The sequence below is a fragment of the Bos taurus genome, chromosome 6 (genome assembly GCF_002263795.3).
Source record: "Bos taurus isolate L1 Dominette 01449 registration number 42190680 breed Hereford chromosome 6, ARS-UCD2.0, whole genome shotgun sequence".
Taxonomy (NCBI): domain Eukaryota; kingdom Metazoa; phylum Chordata; class Mammalia; order Artiodactyla; family Bovidae; genus Bos; species Bos taurus.
Window position 1 is genome coordinate 84804569 of NC_037333.1, and position 21849 is coordinate 84826417.

Consider the following 21849-nt stretch of genomic DNA (forward strand, 5'->3'; position numbering starts at 1 on the left):
TCTCCTTAACAATTCCAATGAGTTCATAGTAGGTTGGGCTGAACTTTGAAATGTGTACTTTGTATAATGGATTAAAATGGAAAGCAACTGCTTTGAAGTGAAAAAAAAAAAACAAAAAATAAATAAAACACAATACACTGAGTTAGGAAATATTTACTCAGGCTTAAACACAAATCCATAATAATTTCTAAGTAATATTTTAAAATCTGAGATTATGTGATTGCATATTCTATTAGGGCTAGATTTTTTGGAATATTTTTTCTGGTTTTATTTTTAAGATCATTTGAACAGGAAGATCTCTATAGTGTTTTTTTTTTTTTTACTGATAACTCTTCTAGATATTTTAGGTACAGAAGTGATCATCACTTAATGCTGGAAATACACACACTTTAAGAGATGTTAAGGCAAGGAGATTTATTTTATTTTTAATTTTATACTGGATTATAGTTGATTAACAATGTGTTAGTTTCAGGTGTACAGCAAAGTGATTCAGTTATACATGTACATATATCTGCTCTTTTCAAAATTCTTTTCACATTTATGTTGTTACAGAATATTGAGCAGAATTTCTTGTGGTTTATAATAAGTATAGTAAGTCCTTGTTGGTTCAACTACTTTAAATATAGTAGTCTATATCTGCTAATCCAAACTCCCAATTTATTTTTCCCCCTACCTTGCCCATTTTGTAACCATAAGTTTGTTTTTAGTGTGTATCTGTTTTTGTTTTGTAAATAAGTTCTTTTTTCTTTTTTTAGATTGCACATATAAGCAATGTGATAGTTATCTTTCTCTGTATTCCTTATTCACTTAGTATGATCACTTTCAGGTCTATCTGTGTTGATGCAATATTTTGGAGATTAATCCCTTGTCAATTTATTCATCTGTAAATATTTTTTCCCACTCTGAGGTTGCCTTCCTATTTTGCTTATGTTCTGCTTTGCTGTGCAACAGCTTTTGAGTTTAATTTGATCCCATTTGTTAGTTTAGTTTTCATTTCCAATACTCTTGGAAATGAATCAAAAAGGATATTATTGTGATTTATTCAAAGAATGTTTTGGTCTTACATTTAGGTCCTTAATCCATTTGGAGTTAATTTTTGTATATGATGTTAAATAATGTTCTACTTTCATTCTTTTACATATATCTTTCCAGTTTTCCCAGCACCACCTATTGAAGATCCTGTTTTTTCCTCCACAGTTAGAGATTAATTGAATATAAGTCTGTGCGTTTATTTCTGGACTTTCTATACTGTTCCAGTGATCTATATCTGTTTTGTGCCAGTACCATCTGCCTTGTTGACTATAGCTTTGTAGTGTAGTCTGGGAGAGCTTATTCCTCCACCTTTGTTTTTCTTTCTCAAAATTGCTTTCACCATTCAGGGTCTTTTGTGTCTCCATAATTTTTTTTTAATTGTGTTAGTTTATAAAAAATACCATTGGTAATTTGGTAGGGATTGCATTGAATCTGTAGATTGCCTTGAGTACGGTAGAAATTTTGATAATATTGATTCTTCCAATTCAAGACTATGGTATATATTTCCATCTGATTGTGTCATCTTTGATTTATTTCATCAGGGTCTTATCCTGTTCAGAGCACAGGTCTTTGGCTTCGTTGGTACGATTATTCCTAGATATTTTATTCTTTTTGATGAAATGGTAATGGGGATTTTTTTTCTTTAATTTCTTTCTGATCATTCATTGCTGGTGTATAGAAATACAACAAATTTCTGTATTAATTTTGTATCCTGTTTACTTACCAAATTCATTCATGAGATCTAGTAGTTTTGTGCATCATCTTTAGGATTTTCTATGTGTAGTATCATGTTTTCCATAAACAGTGATAGTTTTTTTTTTTTTTTTCCAGATCTTTTATTGGTGTATAGCTGCTTTACATTGTTGTGTTAGTTTCTGTTGTACAACAAAGCGATCAGCTGTACGTATACATATGTACCCTCCCTCTTGGACCTCTTTGTGAATCCCCATCCCACCATCTAAGTCACCAAAGAGCAACAAGCAGAGCTCCATAAACTATACAGCAGGTTTCTACCATTTATCTGTTTTGCACATGGTAGGTTATATATGTCAAACCCAATCTCCCAATTCATTCCCCCTCCCAAGTCCACATATCTGTACTCTATGTCTGCATCTATACCCTTGTCCTGCAAATAGATTAATCTGTACCTTTTTTTTTTTTCAGATTCCACATGTATGCATTAATATATGTTATTCATTTATCTGCTGATGGACATTTATGTCACTTCTATGTTCTGGCTATTGCATTAATAAATAGTACTGAAATGACATTTGAGGTGCATATATCTTTTTGACATATGGCTTTCTTAGAGTACATGACCAGTTAGGAATTGCTGATCTTCTGGTAGTTCTATTTTTAGTATTTTAGGGAACATCTTTACTGTTCTCCATGTGGCTATACCAATTTGCATTCCAACCAACAGTGCAAGAGGGCTCCCTTTTCTTCATTCTTTCTCCAACATTTATTGCTTGTAGATTTTTTGATGATAGCCATTCTGAGTGGTGTGAGGTGATGTTGTTGTTCAGTTGAGCAGTTGTGTCTGACTCCTGCAACCCCATGAATTGCAGCATGCCAGGCATCACTGTCCTTCGCTATCTCCTAGACTTTGCCCAAACTCATGTCTACTGATTTAGTGATGCCAATCAACCATCTCATCTTCTGTCACTCCATACTCCTCTTGCCTTCAAACTTTCCAAGGAGTCAGCTTTTCATATCAGGTAGCCGAAGTATTTGAGATTCAGCTTCTGCATCAATCCTTCCAATGAATATTAAGGGTTGATTTCCTTTAGGATTGACTGGTTTGATCTCTTTGCTGTCCAATGGTTTCTCAAGAATATTCACCAGCACTACAGTTAGAAAGCATTCATTCTTCAGCATTCAGCCTTCTTTATATTCCAAATATCACATCCATACATGACTACTGGAAAAACCATAACCTTGACTATAGATACCTTTATCAGCAAAGTGATGTCTCCACTTTTTAATCCTCTGTTTAGGTTTGTCATGGGCTTCCTTCATAGTGTGGTTGGTAAAGAATCTGCCTGCAATGCAGGAGACCTAGGTTCGATCCCTGGGTCAGGAAGACACCCTGGAGAAGGAACTGGCAACCCACTCCTATATACTCACCTGGAGAATCCCATGGACAGAGGAGACTGGCTTGGGGTCACAAGAGACAGACACGACTTAGCACCTAAACCACAAATCCCACCAGGTTTGTCATAGCTTTCCTCTCAAGGAACAATCATCTTTTAACTTCGTGGCTGCAGTCACGGTCTGCAGTGATTTTCCAGCCCAAGAAAATAAAATCTGTCACTGTTTCCACTTTTTCCCCATCTATTTGCCATGACATGTTGGGACTGGATGCCATGATCCTAGATTTTTTGAATGAGTTTTAAGCTGCCTCTTTCACTCTTCCACCTTCATCAAGTGGCTCCTTAAGTCCTCTTTACTATCTGTTATTATGAGTTCAGATTTAAACAGATTTTATATTTTGTGAAAAGTACTGAGGAAATGGAAGTATTTATAGCCCCTAATATAAAACTTCTCAACCACTATAGACAGCTTGTAGAAATAACGTTTCTTTATGAAATATTATACACATGGAATTAAACTTTTCACTGTGGATGGGAAGACTTGTAGATTCCTGCTGAGATTTGCATCATTACGGAGGGCTCTTACACAGCTTGGGTGGCTTCCCTCCGTGAAGAATAATGGTTTACATCTGAATATTGCATTAACTGTGAAAGGTAGATGTCTGAATTTCATGGTGTCATATGGACTGTTGATATCATATATGAGGGAATTACATCTAAATATATGAAGGACTATTTTTTTTGGAGAGAAAGTGGGTGGCAGTAACTGACAATGAGAATTAGAATCTCAGCCTGTTTGGCAAAGTTTAGAGAAAAAATCTAGAACCATGGCAGAGCTGGAATGAGATTCAGAGGCAAAGAACCTGGGGAAAAAATAAAATTGAAAAGCAGAAAATGGTAGGTAGCTGTTGGGGTCCAGCCCCAGCAGGATCCAAGGGTACCCTCAGGATGGACGGCGTCAGTTAATGAATGACACGGGGAGGCCAAGCTTCAGTAAGCGAGGCCCGTAACTTTATTTTCAAAAGGCGCTTTTATACCCTGACTTGTACATAGAGGGAAATGAAAGATGCAAGGTCATGCAGAGACAGCCCAAACACTCCAGCAGTTTTGCCCTTATCGAAACCAGGATTTTTTTCTGTATGCCTTTCCATAAACAAGGGTCTTATGCTATGTACATTATCTTCTGGCCTGGAGGCCTGTTGACATTTTATGACCCTTTTTTTAATAAAGGTTGATCAACCAGAAAACTTGTTTTCCCTTGAAGTGTTTTTTCTTTATATTTCTAATCTGTGTCAGCCTCAGAAAGTACTAAACAGAGTTACATTCTCACGGAACAAAGGTGCGTGAGTCACAACAAAGAAAGAACTTATTAGCTCAAAGGTCTGATGTGGTTAATACCAAGGCTACTACTTGTTTTTCTTACATTCCAACTACATTAACTAATGCACTCCCAGGTGCACAATGGACAAGGGATATGGGAACTTGGCAGCAAGCATTGGCCCAATAATGAAGCCCTTTACCAGTACTATTCTAATAATAATGGGCTTTATTCCCATTAGGACTTTTAGAATGTTTAGGCTTCTCGTGCCTTTCATGGTTGGGAAGTTGTGAACAATCATGTGTGTTAGTTGTAAGAGTAAGGAAAAACCTGTCAAGCAAGCTAGAATGCCAACAGACGAGTTAGAACAGAAATATTCCTTTCATGCCCAGGAGACTTATCAACTTAGAGCCCTAAGTTGATTTTCTCCAGAGAAAGGTGGTCAGGGATAGCCCCCTGCTAATATCAGAAGAGTGGTTGAAAGGCATAATATAGTAAACAGTAGACAGACAGATTTTGGTTTCTGGGTAGGTGCTCGAAAAGGTCCAGGGAATCCTTCGAGTCCTGATCCGCCTTTGCCTGTCAGGTCTTCTCCGCATGACCTTTGTCATGGGTGGGATCTCCCATGGTGGTTCCCAGCAGGTAGCAATTCATGTACACTGCAAAATTTATGTTTTCTGCTCCATAGGCAGCAGATCCTTCTAAATTCCAACTCTATTACCATTTAGAATATTACCGTTGATACTCCCATTAATTTAGGCAATATGTTAGACTTCAGTAAGCAGGTGACTTATTATCTTTGGTAAAATATATAGAACATAATGGAAACAAACACTTCCCTTATCATAAAGGCAAGTAAATTTAATAATCAAAGTATAACACTGCGTGAATAACATTTTTTTATAACATATAGAACCTGATTCTGTGTTCATATATGTATATGTATATATATATATATATATATATATGAATGTACACACATGAACAAAAAGCTTGCATCTACCTATAGTATTTTAGATTATCATGATCCAGAAAAACTTGAGCAGGACTACATAATATAATCACATATGAATTGTTAAAGAGTTTAAAATATATTTTATTTTATTTTTAATATAAATTTATTTATTTTAATTGGAGGCTAATTACTTTACAATATTGTATTGGTTTTGCCTTACATCAACATGAATCCGCCACAGGTGTACACATGTTCTCCATCCTGAACCCCTCTCCCACCTGCCTCCCCATACCATCCCTCTTAAAAGATATTTTAAAGCATATTACTTTAACTATAAGAGCCAGAGGTCATAAAACTCCAAAAGTAATGTTTATTAGTACTTAAACTAGAGAAATGTAACCTATTACAAAGATTTAGCCTTTGTATACCTAAAATTATTATCAGATTTTTAATACAATGATTTTAATCATGTATAGATGTGCTAAGTCTCTTCAGTCATATCTGAGTCATTGGGCCCTTGTGGACTGTAGCCAGCCAGGTTCCTTAGTCCATGGGGTTCTCCAGGCAAGAATACTGGAGTGGATTGCCATACCCTCCTCTAGGGAATCTTTTCTGACCCATGGATCACACCCATGTCTTTTATGTCTCCTGCATTGGCAGGCAGGTTCTTAACCACTGACACCACCTGGGAAACCCCATAATGATATATAGATGACACAAATAGGTAAATATTATGGTTTAAGAAAAGCTTGGGTCCCTACAAGATAGAATATATGCATTTAGTTGTCAGAGTAATCTTTTTTAATAAACTCAGAAAATTCAGAAATAAAGTCTCTAAATCCTGAGTTACTTAAACTCCTTTATGTTAACATCATTGCATATTGATAAAAAATGAAGATATATCTTGAGTTTGGCATAAAATGACCAAAGATTAAACTATGATTTAAAGACTATTATAGGAAAGGATATTATCATATTGCTAATATATGATTTAGGTTTATGGTGTATTACTGCTTTAATTACATGCATTATGTCTTTAGCAACATCAGTGCTTGCATTTTTAAGTTCTATTCCTTAAAGTAATATAATTATTTAATTATTCAAAGCCTCATAAAATTGAGAAAATATATTTTTAGCTCCTCTATTTCTTTACAGTTAATTCCCCAACTAATAATAAATTATGATTACCTTGTTCTCATACCTGTAAAAGACAGTAATTGCCCAAATCATTTATATCTATTCTGATAGTGTTATATTTGTTCAGTTTTTATATTTGGTAGACTTACATTTGTATTTAGTTATTTTAGATCTAACTTGATTTATAGATGTCAAAGTTCATGGTGAATCATTTACTGAACTTGGTTAATAGATAACATCATCTGAGTTAGACTGAATAACTTTTTTGACGTCAAGGGCAAATTATTGGCAAGCGTATTGAAGATAGACTTTTAGAAAAGAAAGGAAGAGATTTTTTTTAATGGAAAATTTGATGGAATTTCAAGACAAAATCATGGCCAGAACTCCCCATATTCACCTATAGGATTAGAGAAGGATAAAAAAGAGAACATTCTATTTTTAGAGACATGTTTGTTTTATTAAAATTCAATTTATGTTTTCATATTTGCTGCAGATTTCAGGCTGATGCTAGTTAGTAAGATGCCTAGATACTTGTGCTTAGTATAGTAGTCACAGTACAGCTCATGAGAGGACCAGGAGAAATATTGAGACAAAGTAAAAGAAAGAAAGAACTGGATTAACTCCTGAATTTCTGAAGGAGAAATCATCCCAAAAAAGCAGCATTTATGGGAAGTGCATTTTCTGTCCAAAGTGTCTGCAGTGCAACTCTAAACAGTTTTTTTCTTCTTTGCAAATATTTATATTGTAAATAAAATTAATGTAGGATTCAAGTTAAGTAAACTTTTGATATAGTTGTTGGTATCTGACTCTTTGTGACCCCGTGGACTGCAGCACACCAGTCTATTCTGTCCTTCACTATCTCCCAGTTGTTGTTTAGTTGCTAAGTCAGGTCCAACTCTTTGTGATCCCCTGGAATGTAGCCTGTCAGGCTCCTCTGTCTATGGGATTTCCCAGGCAAGAATACTGGAGTGGGTTGCCATTTCTTCCTCTGAGGGATCTTCCTGGGTCAGGGATCAAATGAGAGTCTTCTGCATTGGTAAGCATTTTCTTTACTGGTAACCCACTAGGGAAGCCCTCACTATCTCCCAGAGTTTTCTCAAATTTATGTCCATTGAGTCAGTGATGCTATCTAACCATCCCATCCTCCATAACCTCCTTCTTCCAAAAGCAGGGTCTTCCCCAGTGAATCAACTCTTCTTATCAGGTGGCCAAAGTATTGGAGATTCAATGGTAGCATCAGTCCTTCCAGTGAATATTCACGGTTGATTTCCTTTAGTATTGACTGGTTTGATCTCCTTGCAGTTCAAAGGACCCTCAAGAGTCTTCTCCAGCACTACAATTTTAAGGCATCAATTCTTCACTGCTGGGCTTTCTTGGTCCAACTCTCATAAATATACAGGGAAAAGGATAACTTTGAGTACATAGACCTTTGTCTGCAAAGTGGTATCTCTGCTTTTTAACACACTGTCTAGGTTTGTCATAGCTTTTCTTCTGAGGAGCAAGCATCTTTTAATTTCATGGCTACAGTCAGCATCCACAGTGATTTTGGAGGATAAGAAAGCAGTTTCCACTTTTCCTCCTTCTATTTGTTATGAAATGATGGGACCAGGTGCCATGATTTTCATTTTTTTTTTAATGCTCAGCTTTAAGCCAGCTTTTCCCTCTTTTACCCTCATCAAAAACCTCTTTAGTTCCTTTTTACTTTCTGTCATTAGACGGGTATCATCTGTGTATCACCTGAGGTTGATATTTCTGCGGCAATCTCAATTCCTGCTTGTCCAGGCCAGCATTTCGCATGATGCACTCTACATACAGTTAAATAAGCAGAATGACAATATACAGCCTTATTGTATTTAAGTTAGTTTAAAAGAGTGGGCATTAAATTCAAATCATTTACTTTGGCCCATCGTACAAATAACCATGAAAACATACAATAATCAGCTAGTTCTCTGAAGCCAAGAAGTGTTAAAATACAAATGAAGTACTATCATTATTAATATCCAAATGAAGGATAGTCTTGGAAAAAAAAAAACAACAGCGTTTTGTATTCCAAAGGGGACAAAGTCTAATGTGTGATATGAAAGGAAATTGATGATGTAAAATGTGCTTTACAGCAGAGTAGAAATCCTGTCAGTCTTCTGATATTCTTGACTGGCAAAGAAGCTCTGGCTAGAGTGTGTTCTGCATTAGTTCTTAAATATTTCTTAGAGAATATGAAATAATTATTGAGTATTGAACCCAAAATTATGTTAGATATTTAAGAAATATTCAACCTGATCAGTATGGAAATAGGATTTATCATTATGTTCCTGAGGCCTCACCAGCATCTCAACTGGTTGAACTGAAAGCAATGAACAAAGGAAAGCACTAAACTTTAACTGTTAAAATTTCCATGTGTTTATTCATTTGTCATATCTTTTTAAAGAATAGATTATTTTAAACCTTAATTCTGAATCATGTGGCTTATTTCTGGAGTGAATCTTTGATCTTTGTCTTGATAAGTTGAAGACTGGACAAGAATCCAGATGAAGAGGAGAGAAATCTTTTCAAATCAGTGGCTGGATTATTCAGATGGATTCTGTCAAAGTTTCTAGCCCAATTATTAAAAAAAAAAAAAAAAGGCAGAAGAGACTACTCTATCTTTTTCTTCTTTGCAGTCTTACCAAACTTCCAGTAACAAAACAGGCAACATTTAGTGACCAGGAATGCAACAGTTGCCACACAGGCTAGCAGGAAGCCAATCACATCCAAAGAGTGGTACTGGAACCAGTTGAGGTCATGGAAAGCTGGTCGAAGGTGCTTGGCTCCTTTGTGGTGCATGACAAACTCAACCCAGAAGACTGCTCGGTCCAGGGGTTTTACAGGTTGATCATGGTGGATTCTTGATAACTTCATAGCATTCTCTTTATAGCTAAAATTTAATATATAAATAACAACCTGTAAAGTTTGTTAAGGACATGATACACCTAAAACACATATATATTATTAAAAATATATTGCATAATTAATTATATGGTAAGTTGTGTCATAATTTATATCACCAAGAATATGAAAGGCTTAAGAAAATTGTTTCCTCTTGAGATATTTCTAGATATGATGGTCCATTGGCTGGAATCTGTTGGATGCTTTAGAGTCTCAGCAATTATTGGAGGTAGGAGAGAAAATAATTTCCAATTGAAAATAGCATTCTCAAAGCACAGAAATAAGAATGGATTAATAGAATATGTAGCTTGAGAATACAGAATTTTGATCTAACTTGCTGAGTGTGGCATTGGGAATATAATAGTGTAGGAAGCAGCATGGAAGGGAAGGTCTATGAAAAAGGAACCCTTTCCCCACTCCTTCACTCTTCCCCAGGTTTGGTCTGGAGTGTCAGTATTAATTAGACTTCAGCAGTAATAGGAAATGATTCAAGTATGTGATCTTCATGGTCCTGACATTTCAGATGAAAGCAACAAAGCTTCATGTGATCTTCTAGGCAAGAAATAGGGCCTGAGACTGAATAGATGCTGGCATTTTTGCCTCAGGCTAAAGAGGGCTGTGTGTTGAAAACCAGAAACATTACTCTGCCAACAAAGATCTAAATAGTCAAGGCTATGGTCTTCCTAATGGTCCCATACCATTGTGAGAGTTGGACCATAAAGAAGTCAGATGCCAAATAATTGATGCTTTCAACTATGGTGCTGGAAAAGACTCCTGAAAGTCCTTTGGACAGCAAGGAGATCAAACCAGTCAATCATAAGGGAGATCAACCCTGAATATTCACTGGAAGGACTGATGTTGAAGCTGAAGCTCCAGTATCTTGGTCATCTTATGAGAATAGACAACTCACTGGGAAGGTCCACAGTGCTGGAAAATATTGAGGGAAGAAAGAGAAGAGGGCATCAGAGGATGAAACGGTTGGATGGCATCAGTGAAAATGAACATGAACTTGGGGAAACTCTGGGAGATAGTGAAGGACAGGGAGGCCTGGTGTGCTGCATTTCATGGAGTCGCAAAGAGTAGACACGACTGAGCAACTGTACAACAACAGCAGAGGGCTGTGCCTGCAGTAGTGAGATGGAAGGATGGCAATAGCTGGAACACTAACCCTCCTGACTTCTGTCAAGGAACAGAAGACCAAACCACGGTTTTGGCTTAACGCTTTGAATGGCTGACTTAGAAGCAAGATTTCCTTGGGTTTGTAAAGGAGGGAGGTTATTCGCCCACACCAAAGTGCAATCATCATTGATAAAGAATACAGAACATTAAATAGTAGAAAATCATGGGAAAGCATGCAGCAAGTTTTGAGGATGAGAACTATAAATGAGAAAAAAGTAAACAAAGCCCTGTTGCCCTTTGGTTTAAACAACCAAGGCAGGCCTTTTTTAATACACAAAAATTTAAGGAATAAGTACCTCTGAACACATCTCAGGAAAACAAACAACAGCAACAGAAATTCCAAGACAGATACAGAAAGTATTTATCAGATAAAAAGTCAACAAAATACTCCATTAAAACACAAATTGGTTCATTAAATCCATATAAATATGAAATTAATGCTAAGTGATATTGGAAATTGTGGTCATGGGCAAGATGTGTACGTTGTAAGCTTTGATAACATTGTACTGATAATATAGCAAAGAAATCTAAGATGTGATGTTTAAGAGACATTGATGGAACCCACAGCCTGTTTTACAGAGTGAAGTAAGTCAGAAGGAGAAAAACAAATACCATATATTAATATTGTAACCTAAGAAAAAAATTGTACTTATTACCCCATTTGTAAGGTAGGAATAGAAATGCAGATGTAGAGGACAAACTTGTGTACACAGCAAGGGATGGGACACAGTCGGACAAATTGAGGAAGTAGCACTGACCTATATATACTATCATGTGTAGAGTAGATAGCCATTAGAATTTGCTGTATAACACAGAGAGCTCAGCCTGGTACTCCGGGGCTTCCTAGGTGGCTCAGTGCTAAGGAATCTCCCTGCCAATGCGGGAGAGCAGGAGATGCACGTTCGATCCCTGGGTCAGTGAGATCCTCTAGAGAAGGAAATGGCAATCCATGCCAGTATTAAACCCTGGAAAGTCCTATCAACAGAGGAGACTAGCAGGCTACAGTCCATGGGGTTGAAAAGACTTGAATATACCCAAGAGATTGCCACAAAACACAAAAGCGTGGGATGGGGTGGAGGTCAGAGGAAGACGGTCAAGAAGGAGGGGATTTTATATATATATATATATATATATAAACTTATGGAGGATTCACATTGTTGTACTGGAGAAGGGAATGGCAAACCACTTCAGCATTCTGCCTTGAGAATTCCATGAACAGTATGAAAAGGCAAAAAGATATGACACCAAAAGATGCACTGTTCAGGTCAGTAGGTGTCCAAAATGTTACTGGAGAAGATCAGAGAAATAGCCCCAGAAGGAATGAAGAATCTGACCCAAAGTGGAAACGATGCCCATTTGTGGATGTCTCTGGTGGTGAAAGTAAAGTCTGATACTATAAAGAGCAATATTTCATAGGAACCTGGAAATGTTAGGTCCATTAATCAAGGCAAATTGGAAGTGGTCAAACAGGAGATGGCAAGAGTGAATATCGACATTCTAGGAATCAGCGAACCAAAATGGACTGGAATGTGCAAATTTAATTCAGATGACCACTATATCTAATACTATGGGCAAGAATCCCTTAGAAGAAATGGAATAGCCCTCACAGTCAGCAAAAGAGTCCAAAATGCAGTACTTGGGAGCAATTGCAAAAATGACTGAATGATCTCTATTCGTTTCCAAGGCAAACCACTCAACATCACAGCAATCCAAATCTTTGCCCCAGCCACTAAAGCTGAAGAGACTGAAGTTGAATGGCTCTGTGAAAACCTACAAGACTTTCTAGGACTAGCACCAAAGAAAGATGTCCTTTTCATCATCAGATCAGATCAGATCAGATCGGTCACTCAGTCGTGTCCGACTCTTTGTGACCCCATGAATCGCAGCACACCAGGCCTCCCTGTCCATCACCAACTCCTGGAGTTCACTCAGACTCACGTCCATCAAGTCAGTGATGCCATCCAGCCATCTCATCCTCTGTCGTCCCCTTCTCCTCCTGCCCCCAATCCCTTCCAGCATCAGAGTCTTTTCCAATGAGTCAACTCTTCGCATGAGGTGGCCAAAGTACTGGAGTTTCAGCTTTAGCATCATTCCTTCCAAAGAAATCCCAGGGCTGATCTCCTTCAGAATGGACTGTTTGGATCTCCTTGCAGTCCAAGGGACTCTCAAGAGTCTTCTCCAACACCACAGTTCAAAGGCATCAATTCTTTGGCACTCAGCCTTCTTCACAGTCCAACTCTCAGATCCATACATGACCACAGGAAAAACCATAGCCTTGACTAGATGAAACTTTGTTGGCAAAATAATGTCTCTGCTTTTCAATATGCTATCTAGGTTGGTCATAACTTTCCTTCTAAGGAGTAAGTGTCTTTTAATTTCATGGCTGCAGTCACCATCTGTAGTGATTTTGGAGCCCAGAAAAATAAAGTCTGACACTGTTTCCACTGTTTCCCCATCTATTTCCCATGAAGTGATGGGACCGGATGCCATGATCTTCATTTTCTAAATGTTGAGCTTGAAGCCAACTTTTTCAGTCTTCTCTTTCACTTTCATCAAGAGGCTTTTGAGTTCCTCTTCACTTTCTTCCATAAGGGTGGTGTCATCTGCATATCTGAGGTTATTGATATTTCTCCTGGCAATCTTGATTCCAGCTTGTGTTTCTTCCAGTCCAGCATTTCTCATGATGTACTCTGCATTTAAGTTAAATAAACAGGGTGACAATATATAGCCTTGATGAACTCCTTTTCCTATTTAGAACCAGTCTGTTTTTCCATGTCCAGTTCTAACTGTTGCTTCCTGACCTGCATACAAATTTCTCAAGAGGCAGATCAGGTGGTCTGGTATTCCCATCTCTTTCAGAATTTTCCACAGTTTATTGTGATCCACACAGTCAAAGGCTTTGGCATAGTCAATAAAGCCATCATAGGGGACTGGACTGCAAAAATAGGAAGTTAAGAAACACCTGGAGTAACAGGCAACTTTGGCCTTGGGGTACAAAAGGAAGCATGACAAAGGCTAACAGAGTTTTGTCAAGAACACGCACCGGTCATAGCAAACACCACCCTCCTCCAACAACACAAGAAATGACTCTATACGTGGTCAATGTGTAGAGATGGTCAATCCCAAAACCAGATTGATTATATTCTTTGAAGTTGAGGATGAAGTTACTCTATACAGTCAGCAAAAACAAGACCAGGAGTTGACTGTGGTCAGATCATGAACTCCTTATTGCCAAATTTAGATTTACATTAAATAAGGAGGGAAAAGCAGTAGACCATTCAGATATGACATAAATCAAATCACTTACAATTATACAGTGGAAGTGACAAATGAATTCAAGGGATTAGATCAGATAGACAGAGTGCATGAAGAACTATGGACAGAGGTTTATGACATTGTACAGGAGGCCATGATCAAAACCAACCCCAAGAAAAAGAACTATAGAAGGGAAAATGGTTGTCTGAGGAAGCCTTACAAATAGCTGAGAAAAGAAGAGAAGCAAAATGCAAAGGAGAAAAGAAAATAAATATCCATCTCAATGCAGAGTTTCAAAGAATAGCAAGGAGAGATAAGATAGCCTTCCTATGTGGTCAATGCAAAGAAATAGAGGAAAGCAATAGAAAGGGAAAGATTTGAGATTTCAGAAAACTAGAGATACCAAGGAAATATTTCAAGTAAAGATGGGCACAATAAAGGACAGAGATGGTATGGACCTAACAGAAGCAGAAGATATTAAGAAGAGGTGGCAAGAATACAAAGAGTTCAGTTCATTTCAGTCACTCAGTCATGTCTGACTCTTTGCTCATGGACTGCAGCACACCAGGTTCCCTGTCCATCACCAACCTCCAGAGCTTGCTCAAACTCCTGTCCATCAATCTGGTGATGCCATCGAACCATCTCATCCTCTGCCATCCTCTTCTCCTCCAGCCTTCCATCTTGCCCAGCATCAGGATCTTTGCCAATGAGTCAGTTCTTTGCATCAGGTGGCCAAAGTATTGAGGCTTCAACTTCAACATCAGTCCTTCCAATGGATATTCAGGAATGATTTCCTTTAGGATGGACTGACTGGATCTCCTTTCAGTCCAAGGGACTCTCAAGAGTCTTCTCCAACACCACAGTTCAAAAGCATCAGTTCTTCAGTGCTCAGATTTCTTGATGGTTCAGCTCTCACATCCATGCATGACTACTTGAAAAACCATAGCTTTGACTAGACAAGACTGCAAGGAGATCAAACCAGTCAATCCTAAAGGAAATCAGTCCTGAACATTCATTGGACGGACAGATGCTGAAGCTGACTCCTATTGTACTCCATGGGGTGGCAAGGAGTTGGACATGACTGAGCTACTTAACAACAACAAAAAGTTGTTGCAAGATAAAAAAGAATACAACATTGTAAATCAGTTACCCCCCAATTGAAACAGCATATGTTTTCTAATATGCTGTCTAGGTTGGTCATAGCTTTTCTTCGAAAGAACAAGTGTCTTAATTTCATGGCTGCAGCTACCATCTGCAGTGATTTTGGGCAACTATACAAAAAAGATCATGACCCAGATAACCGCAATGGTGTGATCACTCACCCAGAGCCAGACATTCTGCAGCGTGCAGTCAAAAGGGCCTTAGGAAGCATCACTATGAACAAAGCTAGTGGATGTCATGAAATTCCAACTAGGTTACATCTAATCCCAACAATCCTGGTGGGCTACAATCCATTGTATCACAAAGAGTCAGACACAACTGAGGGATGAAGCACAGCAGGAAAGATGATACTATTGAAGCTTTGCACTTAATATGCCAGCAAATTTGGAAAGCTCATCATTGGCCACAAGACTGGAAAAGGTCAGTTTTCATTCCAATCCCAAAGAAAGGCAATGCCAAAAAATGTTCAAACTATCGCACAATTGCACTCATCTCACATGCTAGCAAAGTAATGCTCAAAATTCTCCAAGGTTGTTTTCAACACTATGCAAACCAATAACTTCCAGATATTCAAGCTGGATTTAGAAAAGGCAGAGGAATCAGAGATCAAAATGCCAACATCCATTGGATCATCAAAAAAGCAAGAGAGTTCCAAATCAATGTCTGCTTTTTCTTTATTGACTGACTACACCACAGCATTTGACTGTGTGGATTACAACAAATGTGGAAGATTCTTCAACAGATATTATATATGTAGGATATTATATCTGATGGGATATTATATCGCAGACCTGCTTCCTGAGATATATGTATGCAGGTCAAGAAACAACAGTTAGAACTGGACATGGAACAACGGACAGGTTCCAAATTAGGAAATGACTACATCAATGCTGTATATTGTCACCCTGCTTATTTAACTTTTATTTAGAGTACATGGGAGATGTCAGGCTGGATGAAACACAATCTGGAATCAAGATTGCTGGGAGAAATATCAATAACTTCAGATACACAGATGACACCACCCTCTTGGCAGAAAGCGAAGAAGAACTAAAGAGCCTCTTGATGATAGTGAAAGAGGAGAGTGAAAAAGTTGGCTTAAAACACAGCATTCAATAAACTAAGATCATGGCATCAGACCAATCATTTCATGGCAAATAGATGGGGGGAGGGGCTCAAAATCACTGCAGATGGTGACTGAAACCATGCTATTAAAAGACACTTGCTCCTTGGAAGAAAAGCTATAACCAACCCAGACAGTATATTAAAAAGCAGAGAAATTACTTTGCTGACAAAAGTCCGTCTAGTCAAAAATATGGTTTTTCCAGTAGTCATGTATGGATGTGAGAGTTGGACTATAAAGAAAGCTGAGTGTCCAAGAATTGATGCTTTTGAACTGTGGTGTTGGAAAAGACTCTTGAGAGTCCCTTAGACTGCAAGGAGATCAAACCAGTCAATCCTAAAGGAAATCAGTCCTGAACATTCATTGGACGGACAGATGCTGAAGCTGACTCCTATTGTACTCCATGGGGTGGCAAGGAGTCGGACATGACTGAGCTACTTAACAACAACAAAAAGTTGTTGCAAGATAAAAAAGAATACAACATTGTAAATCAGTTACCCCCCAATTGAAAGTAAGTTAAACAAAAAAGAGAGACGCTGATAAGAAGTGACTTCATAGTGAAAAATCATTCATTATTTAAAAAATTAAAATGTCTAAGAAATAATTTTAATCTCCAATGTCAATGCTCATTTATAGATTTATACAAAATTTGTAGCAAGGATTTATCTGATATATAGAAACATTTATTTAACCTTGGCAAATTTTTAAATTTTAATTAGTTTCTTTTTTCCAAAGAATATATTTGATTTATATGAAATATAATTATATAACAAATGTAATCCTTCATTACTGAGAATTTATTTATTTGCTTATGATCACAGCTAACCACCATGCTGCACAAAGTTCCCCAGAACTTATTTATTTTTTTACTCAAAGCCTGATCCCTATTACTCAAAGGTTGTCTTTCCACTCTCCCAACTCCTAGGCCCTAGAAAACACCACTCTACTCTCTGCTTCTATGAGTTCAAACTTTTAGGTTATACATATAAGTAATCTCAACTAATGTTTGTCATTCATTGTCTGAGTTACTTTACTCAGCACAATTCCATGTTTTCACTAATGGCAGTATTTCCTTTGTCTTCTTTGCTAAATATTATTCTTTTACATACCTATACCACATCTTCTCAATCTATTCATTCATTGACAGACACGTAGGTTTTATTCATATTTTGTTTTTTGTGAATAATACAGAAATTAGCACTGGGATGAAGATATCTCTTCCATATTCTGTTTTAATTTCCTTTGGTTATATATCCAGCAGTGAATGCTGGATAGTGAATTTGTTTTGTTGTTGATATTTTGACAAGCTTCCATACTGTTTTCCAAGTGGCTCCACCAATTTTCATTCCCATCCGGAGTGCACTGGAGTTCTTTTTCTACATCCTTACCAATACCTCTTACACCTTGTCTTTTAATGATGGCCTTTCTAAAAGTTCTAAGCTGGCTTGAAACTCAACATACGAAAAACAGACCATGGCATCTGGTCCCATCACTCCATGGCAAACAGAAGGGGGAAAAGTGAAAGCAGTGATAGATTTTATTTTCTGGGCCACAAAATCACTGCAGACATTGACTGCAGCCATGGAATTAAAAGACACTTGCTCCCTGAAAGGAAAGCTCTGATAAACCTAAAAAGGATATTAAGAAGCAGAAATATATATCATTGTGCTGACATGGTCCATATAGTCAAAGCTATGATTTTCTAATAGTCATGTATGAATATTATTTCATGCTTTTGTGCTCAGTTGTTCCTGCTCATTGAAACTTCACAGACTAAAGTAGTCCAGGCTCCTCTGTACATGGGGTTCACTAAGCAAGAATAATGGAGTGGGTTGCCATTTCCTACTCCAGGGGAATATTTTTCAAACAAGAATACTAGATTGGGGTGCCATTTCCTACTCCATGGTGTGATCACTCACCTAGAGCCAGAAATCTTGGAGTGTGAAGTCAAGTGGACCTTAAGAAGCATCACTATGAACAAAACTAGTGGAGGTGATGAAATTCCAGTTGAGCTATTTCAAAACCCAAGAGATGATGCTGTTAAAGTGCTGCACTCAATATGCCAGCAAATTTGGAAAAGTTAGCAGTTGCCACAGGACTCAAAAAGGTCAGATTTAATTCCAGTCCCAAAGAAAGGCAATGACAAAAGAATTTTCAAACTACTGCACAATTGCACTCATTTCACATGCTAGCAAAGTAATGCTCAAAATTCTCCAAGCTCAGCTGCAATACTACATGAACAAAGAACTTTCAGATATTCAAACTGGGTTTAGAAAAGGCAGAGGAACAAGAGATCAAAATGCCAACATCCACTGGATCCTATAAAAAGCAAGAGACTTCCAGAAAAACATCTACTGCTTCATTGACTATGCTAAAGCCTTTACTGCATGGATTACAACAAAGTGGAAAATTCTTCAAGAGATGGGAATACCAGACCACTTTGCAAGTCAAGAACCACCTGTGTGCAGGTTAAGAAGCAACAGTAAGAGGTGAACATGGTATGCTAAAGCCTTTACTGCATGGATTACAACAAAGTGGAAAATTCTTCAAGAGATGGGAATACCAGACCACTTTGCAAGTCAAGAACCACCTGTGTGCAGGTTAAGAAGCAACAGTAAGAGGTGAACATGGTACATTGGACTGGTTACAATTAAGAAAGGAGTACATCATGAGAAATGCCAGGCTGGATGAAGTTAAAGGTGGAATCAAGATTGCCAGGAGAAATATCAAGAGCCTCAGATATGCAAATGACTCTGCCCTTATGGAAGAAAGCAAGGAGGAACTAAAGAGCCTCTTGATGAAAGAGAAAGAAAGTGAAAAAGCTGGCTTGAAGCTCAACATTGAAAAACACTAAGAATATGGTATCCTGTCCCATCACTTTGTGACGAATAGATGTGGAAACAGTGTCATACTTTTATTTTCTTGGGCTCCAAAATCACTCTGGAGAGCAACTGCAGTCATGAAATTAAAAGGCTCTTGCTCTTTGGAAGAAAAACTATGACAAACACAGACAGCATATTAAAAAGCAGAGACATTACTTTGCTGACAAATGTCCCTATAGTCAAAGCTATGGTTTTTCCAGCAATCATGTGAGAGTTGGACCATAAAGAAGGCTGAGCACTGAAGAACTGATGCTTTCTAATTCTGGTGCTGAAGAAGACTCAAGAGTCCCTTGGACAGTAAGGAGATCAAACCAGTCAATCCTAAAAGAAATCAACCCTGAATTTCATGGAAGGACTGATGCTAAAGCTGAAGCTCCAATACTTTGGTCACCTGATGCGAAGAGCTGATTCACTGCAAAAGAACCTACTGCTGAGTCAGATTGAAGGGAAAAAGAAAATTGGGCAGCGGAGGATGAGATGGTTAGATAGCATCACCACCTCAATGGACATGTATTTGAGCAAACTCCAGGAGATAGGTGAGGACATGGTAGCCTGGCATGCTGTAGTCAATGGGGTCACAGAGTCAGCAACAACTTAGTGACTGAACAACCTCAACAACAATTCTAATAAGTGTGAGGTGGGAAAGGTGAGGTTTTGATTTGCATTTTATGATGCTTAGTAGTGTCAAGCCCCTTTTCATGTACCTGTTGGCCATTATACATCTTTTTGGGGCCAATATCTATTCAGTAACTCCATTTAAAAAAAAATTTTGCTATTGAGTAATATGAGTTACTTATATCTTTTGTATATTAGTTTCTTATCATATGTGTTATTTTCAAAATGTTCTCCAATTTGGTATGTTGCCTTTCATTTTGTAGGTCATTTCTTTTGCTGTACAGAAGCTTTTGAGCTTAATATAGCCTCACCTTTTGTTTTGCACTGGTTCCTTGTACTGTTGGTATCATATCCCAAAATTTGTTGCCAATACCCTTGTCAAGAAACTTTTCCTCCTGTTTGATCATAGGAGTTCTGTGTTTATGGTCTTATGTTTAAGTCTTTAGTCCATTTCTAGTCATCTTTTGTAAGTAATGTAATATACAGCTCCAAATTCTATTCTCCTGCATATAATTATCTAGTTTCCCTAATACTACTCATTGAAGGGATAACGCTTTTCCTATTGAGTATTCTTCACTTTTTGAAAAATATTATTCAGCTTTATATATGAGGGTTTGTTTCAAGGCTCTCAATCCTGTCCATTGGTCTGTATGTCTATTTTTATGACAATATCATCTGTTTAAAATTACTATAGCTTTGTAGTACAGTTTGAAATAAAAAGTGGGATGCCTTCAATGTCATTATTTCTTGGGACTGCTTTGGCTGTTTGAGATCTCTTGTGGCTTCATACAAATTTAGAATTTGTTTTTCTATTTTTGTGTCCCAGAAAGCCTTAGAAATTGATCACCCACTCCATTCTTCTTTTTCTACCAAGGAACTCTTTCTAGCTGAGAGTTCTCTCTTGGTGCTGAGCAATGCTGCCTTGAGGATGATGCTGGTAAAATAAAACTGTTATCATTTTATTCTTGTGTGATTTATCTCAGGCTTTTTTTTTTTTTTTTGGTTGTTGTTCTACTGTGTTGCTAAAATTTCATACATGGACTTAGAGCATTCCCAGAGGTGATTTTGTTCATAGATAGTGTCTAACTGTTATTTTCTGCCAGGGAACAAGGAGGCTAGGGTCTTCTCTGCCTCCATTTGGATCTCTCAATTTTGCTTCATTCTCTTTCTCTAGTTTTAATTTAAAATATACCAATATAAAATATTTTAAATGAACAAATATAACTCTATTTTTACAAATATATTTCTATTACTTTCTATTTATAAATTAGACAAGCAAATAGCAGAAGTTTCTAAACTGGTGTTGGTTATAACTACATGAGGAAAGCTGAGTGGTTATGTTTTTATGATTTTGTTACATTTCCTAAATTCTTTAGAGTGATAATATCTGCAATTTTTAAGAAATAAAAAGTACTATTGTAAATTAAAAAGCTTATATCTTTTTAACAATAGATAATTTTCTTTAAATAAATGTAGTATTTCTTTGAGGTTGTAATCTATCACTCAGTAGTGGTAGGTGACAAAATAATTTCACAAGATTTAAGAAATATAAAATAATCTTATTTGATATTACCCATGCACTGGTTATTATATAAAATTATCAATTTATAATTGTATAAAGCTGATTATTCCTTCAAAATACACGAGGCTTCTTAAAAATGTATATATTCTCTACTCACAAAGGGTTGTTAATAACTTCTTTCAAAGCATTCAGCAGATCTGCACTTGTCATTCTTTGCAAGTCTACTTCAACAGCTGCCCCTTTTGCTTGCATACGAACAACATTATCATACTGGTCAGCAAACAAAGGAATTCCAACCATAGGGACCCCATGGTAAATAGCTTCATAGACCCCATTGGTTCCACAGTGAGTGATAAAAGCTCTGGTTTTGGGATGGCCTAAAAATTAAAAAAAAAAAAGAAAGAAACATTATTATTCTAAATTGTAAGAGTTTCAGAAACAGAAAACCATGACACCTGCATAAGCCAAATTCTATTAGGTAACATCTTGTATATAATTATGTGCCATGAGAACACATATAAATCCTTATAGGCTCTGAAGAAAGCAGCAATTAATTACTCCAGGCTAAGTATAGTTAGTGATTCCAACAATTAAGTCATCCCACAGACAACTAAGAAGTTTCCTGCAGAATACATGATGGAGAGTACTTGCCATTTGA

General features: G+C 37.2%; 1 protein-coding gene across 1 annotated transcript in view; it reads right to left on the reverse strand.

Moving 5' to 3' along the window:
• Positions 1-8916: 8916 nt before the first annotated feature.
• LOC526979 (UDP-glucuronosyltransferase 2C1) overlaps positions 8917-21849 on the reverse strand; it is a 34220-nt gene continuing 21287 nt past the window's right edge. The window contains 2 exon segments of the mRNA XM_002688305.6: positions 8917-9446; positions 21349-21568. Coding sequence (XP_002688351.2) covers positions 9167-9446; positions 21349-21568 — 500 coding nt within the window. The 3' untranslated portion in view covers positions 8917-9166.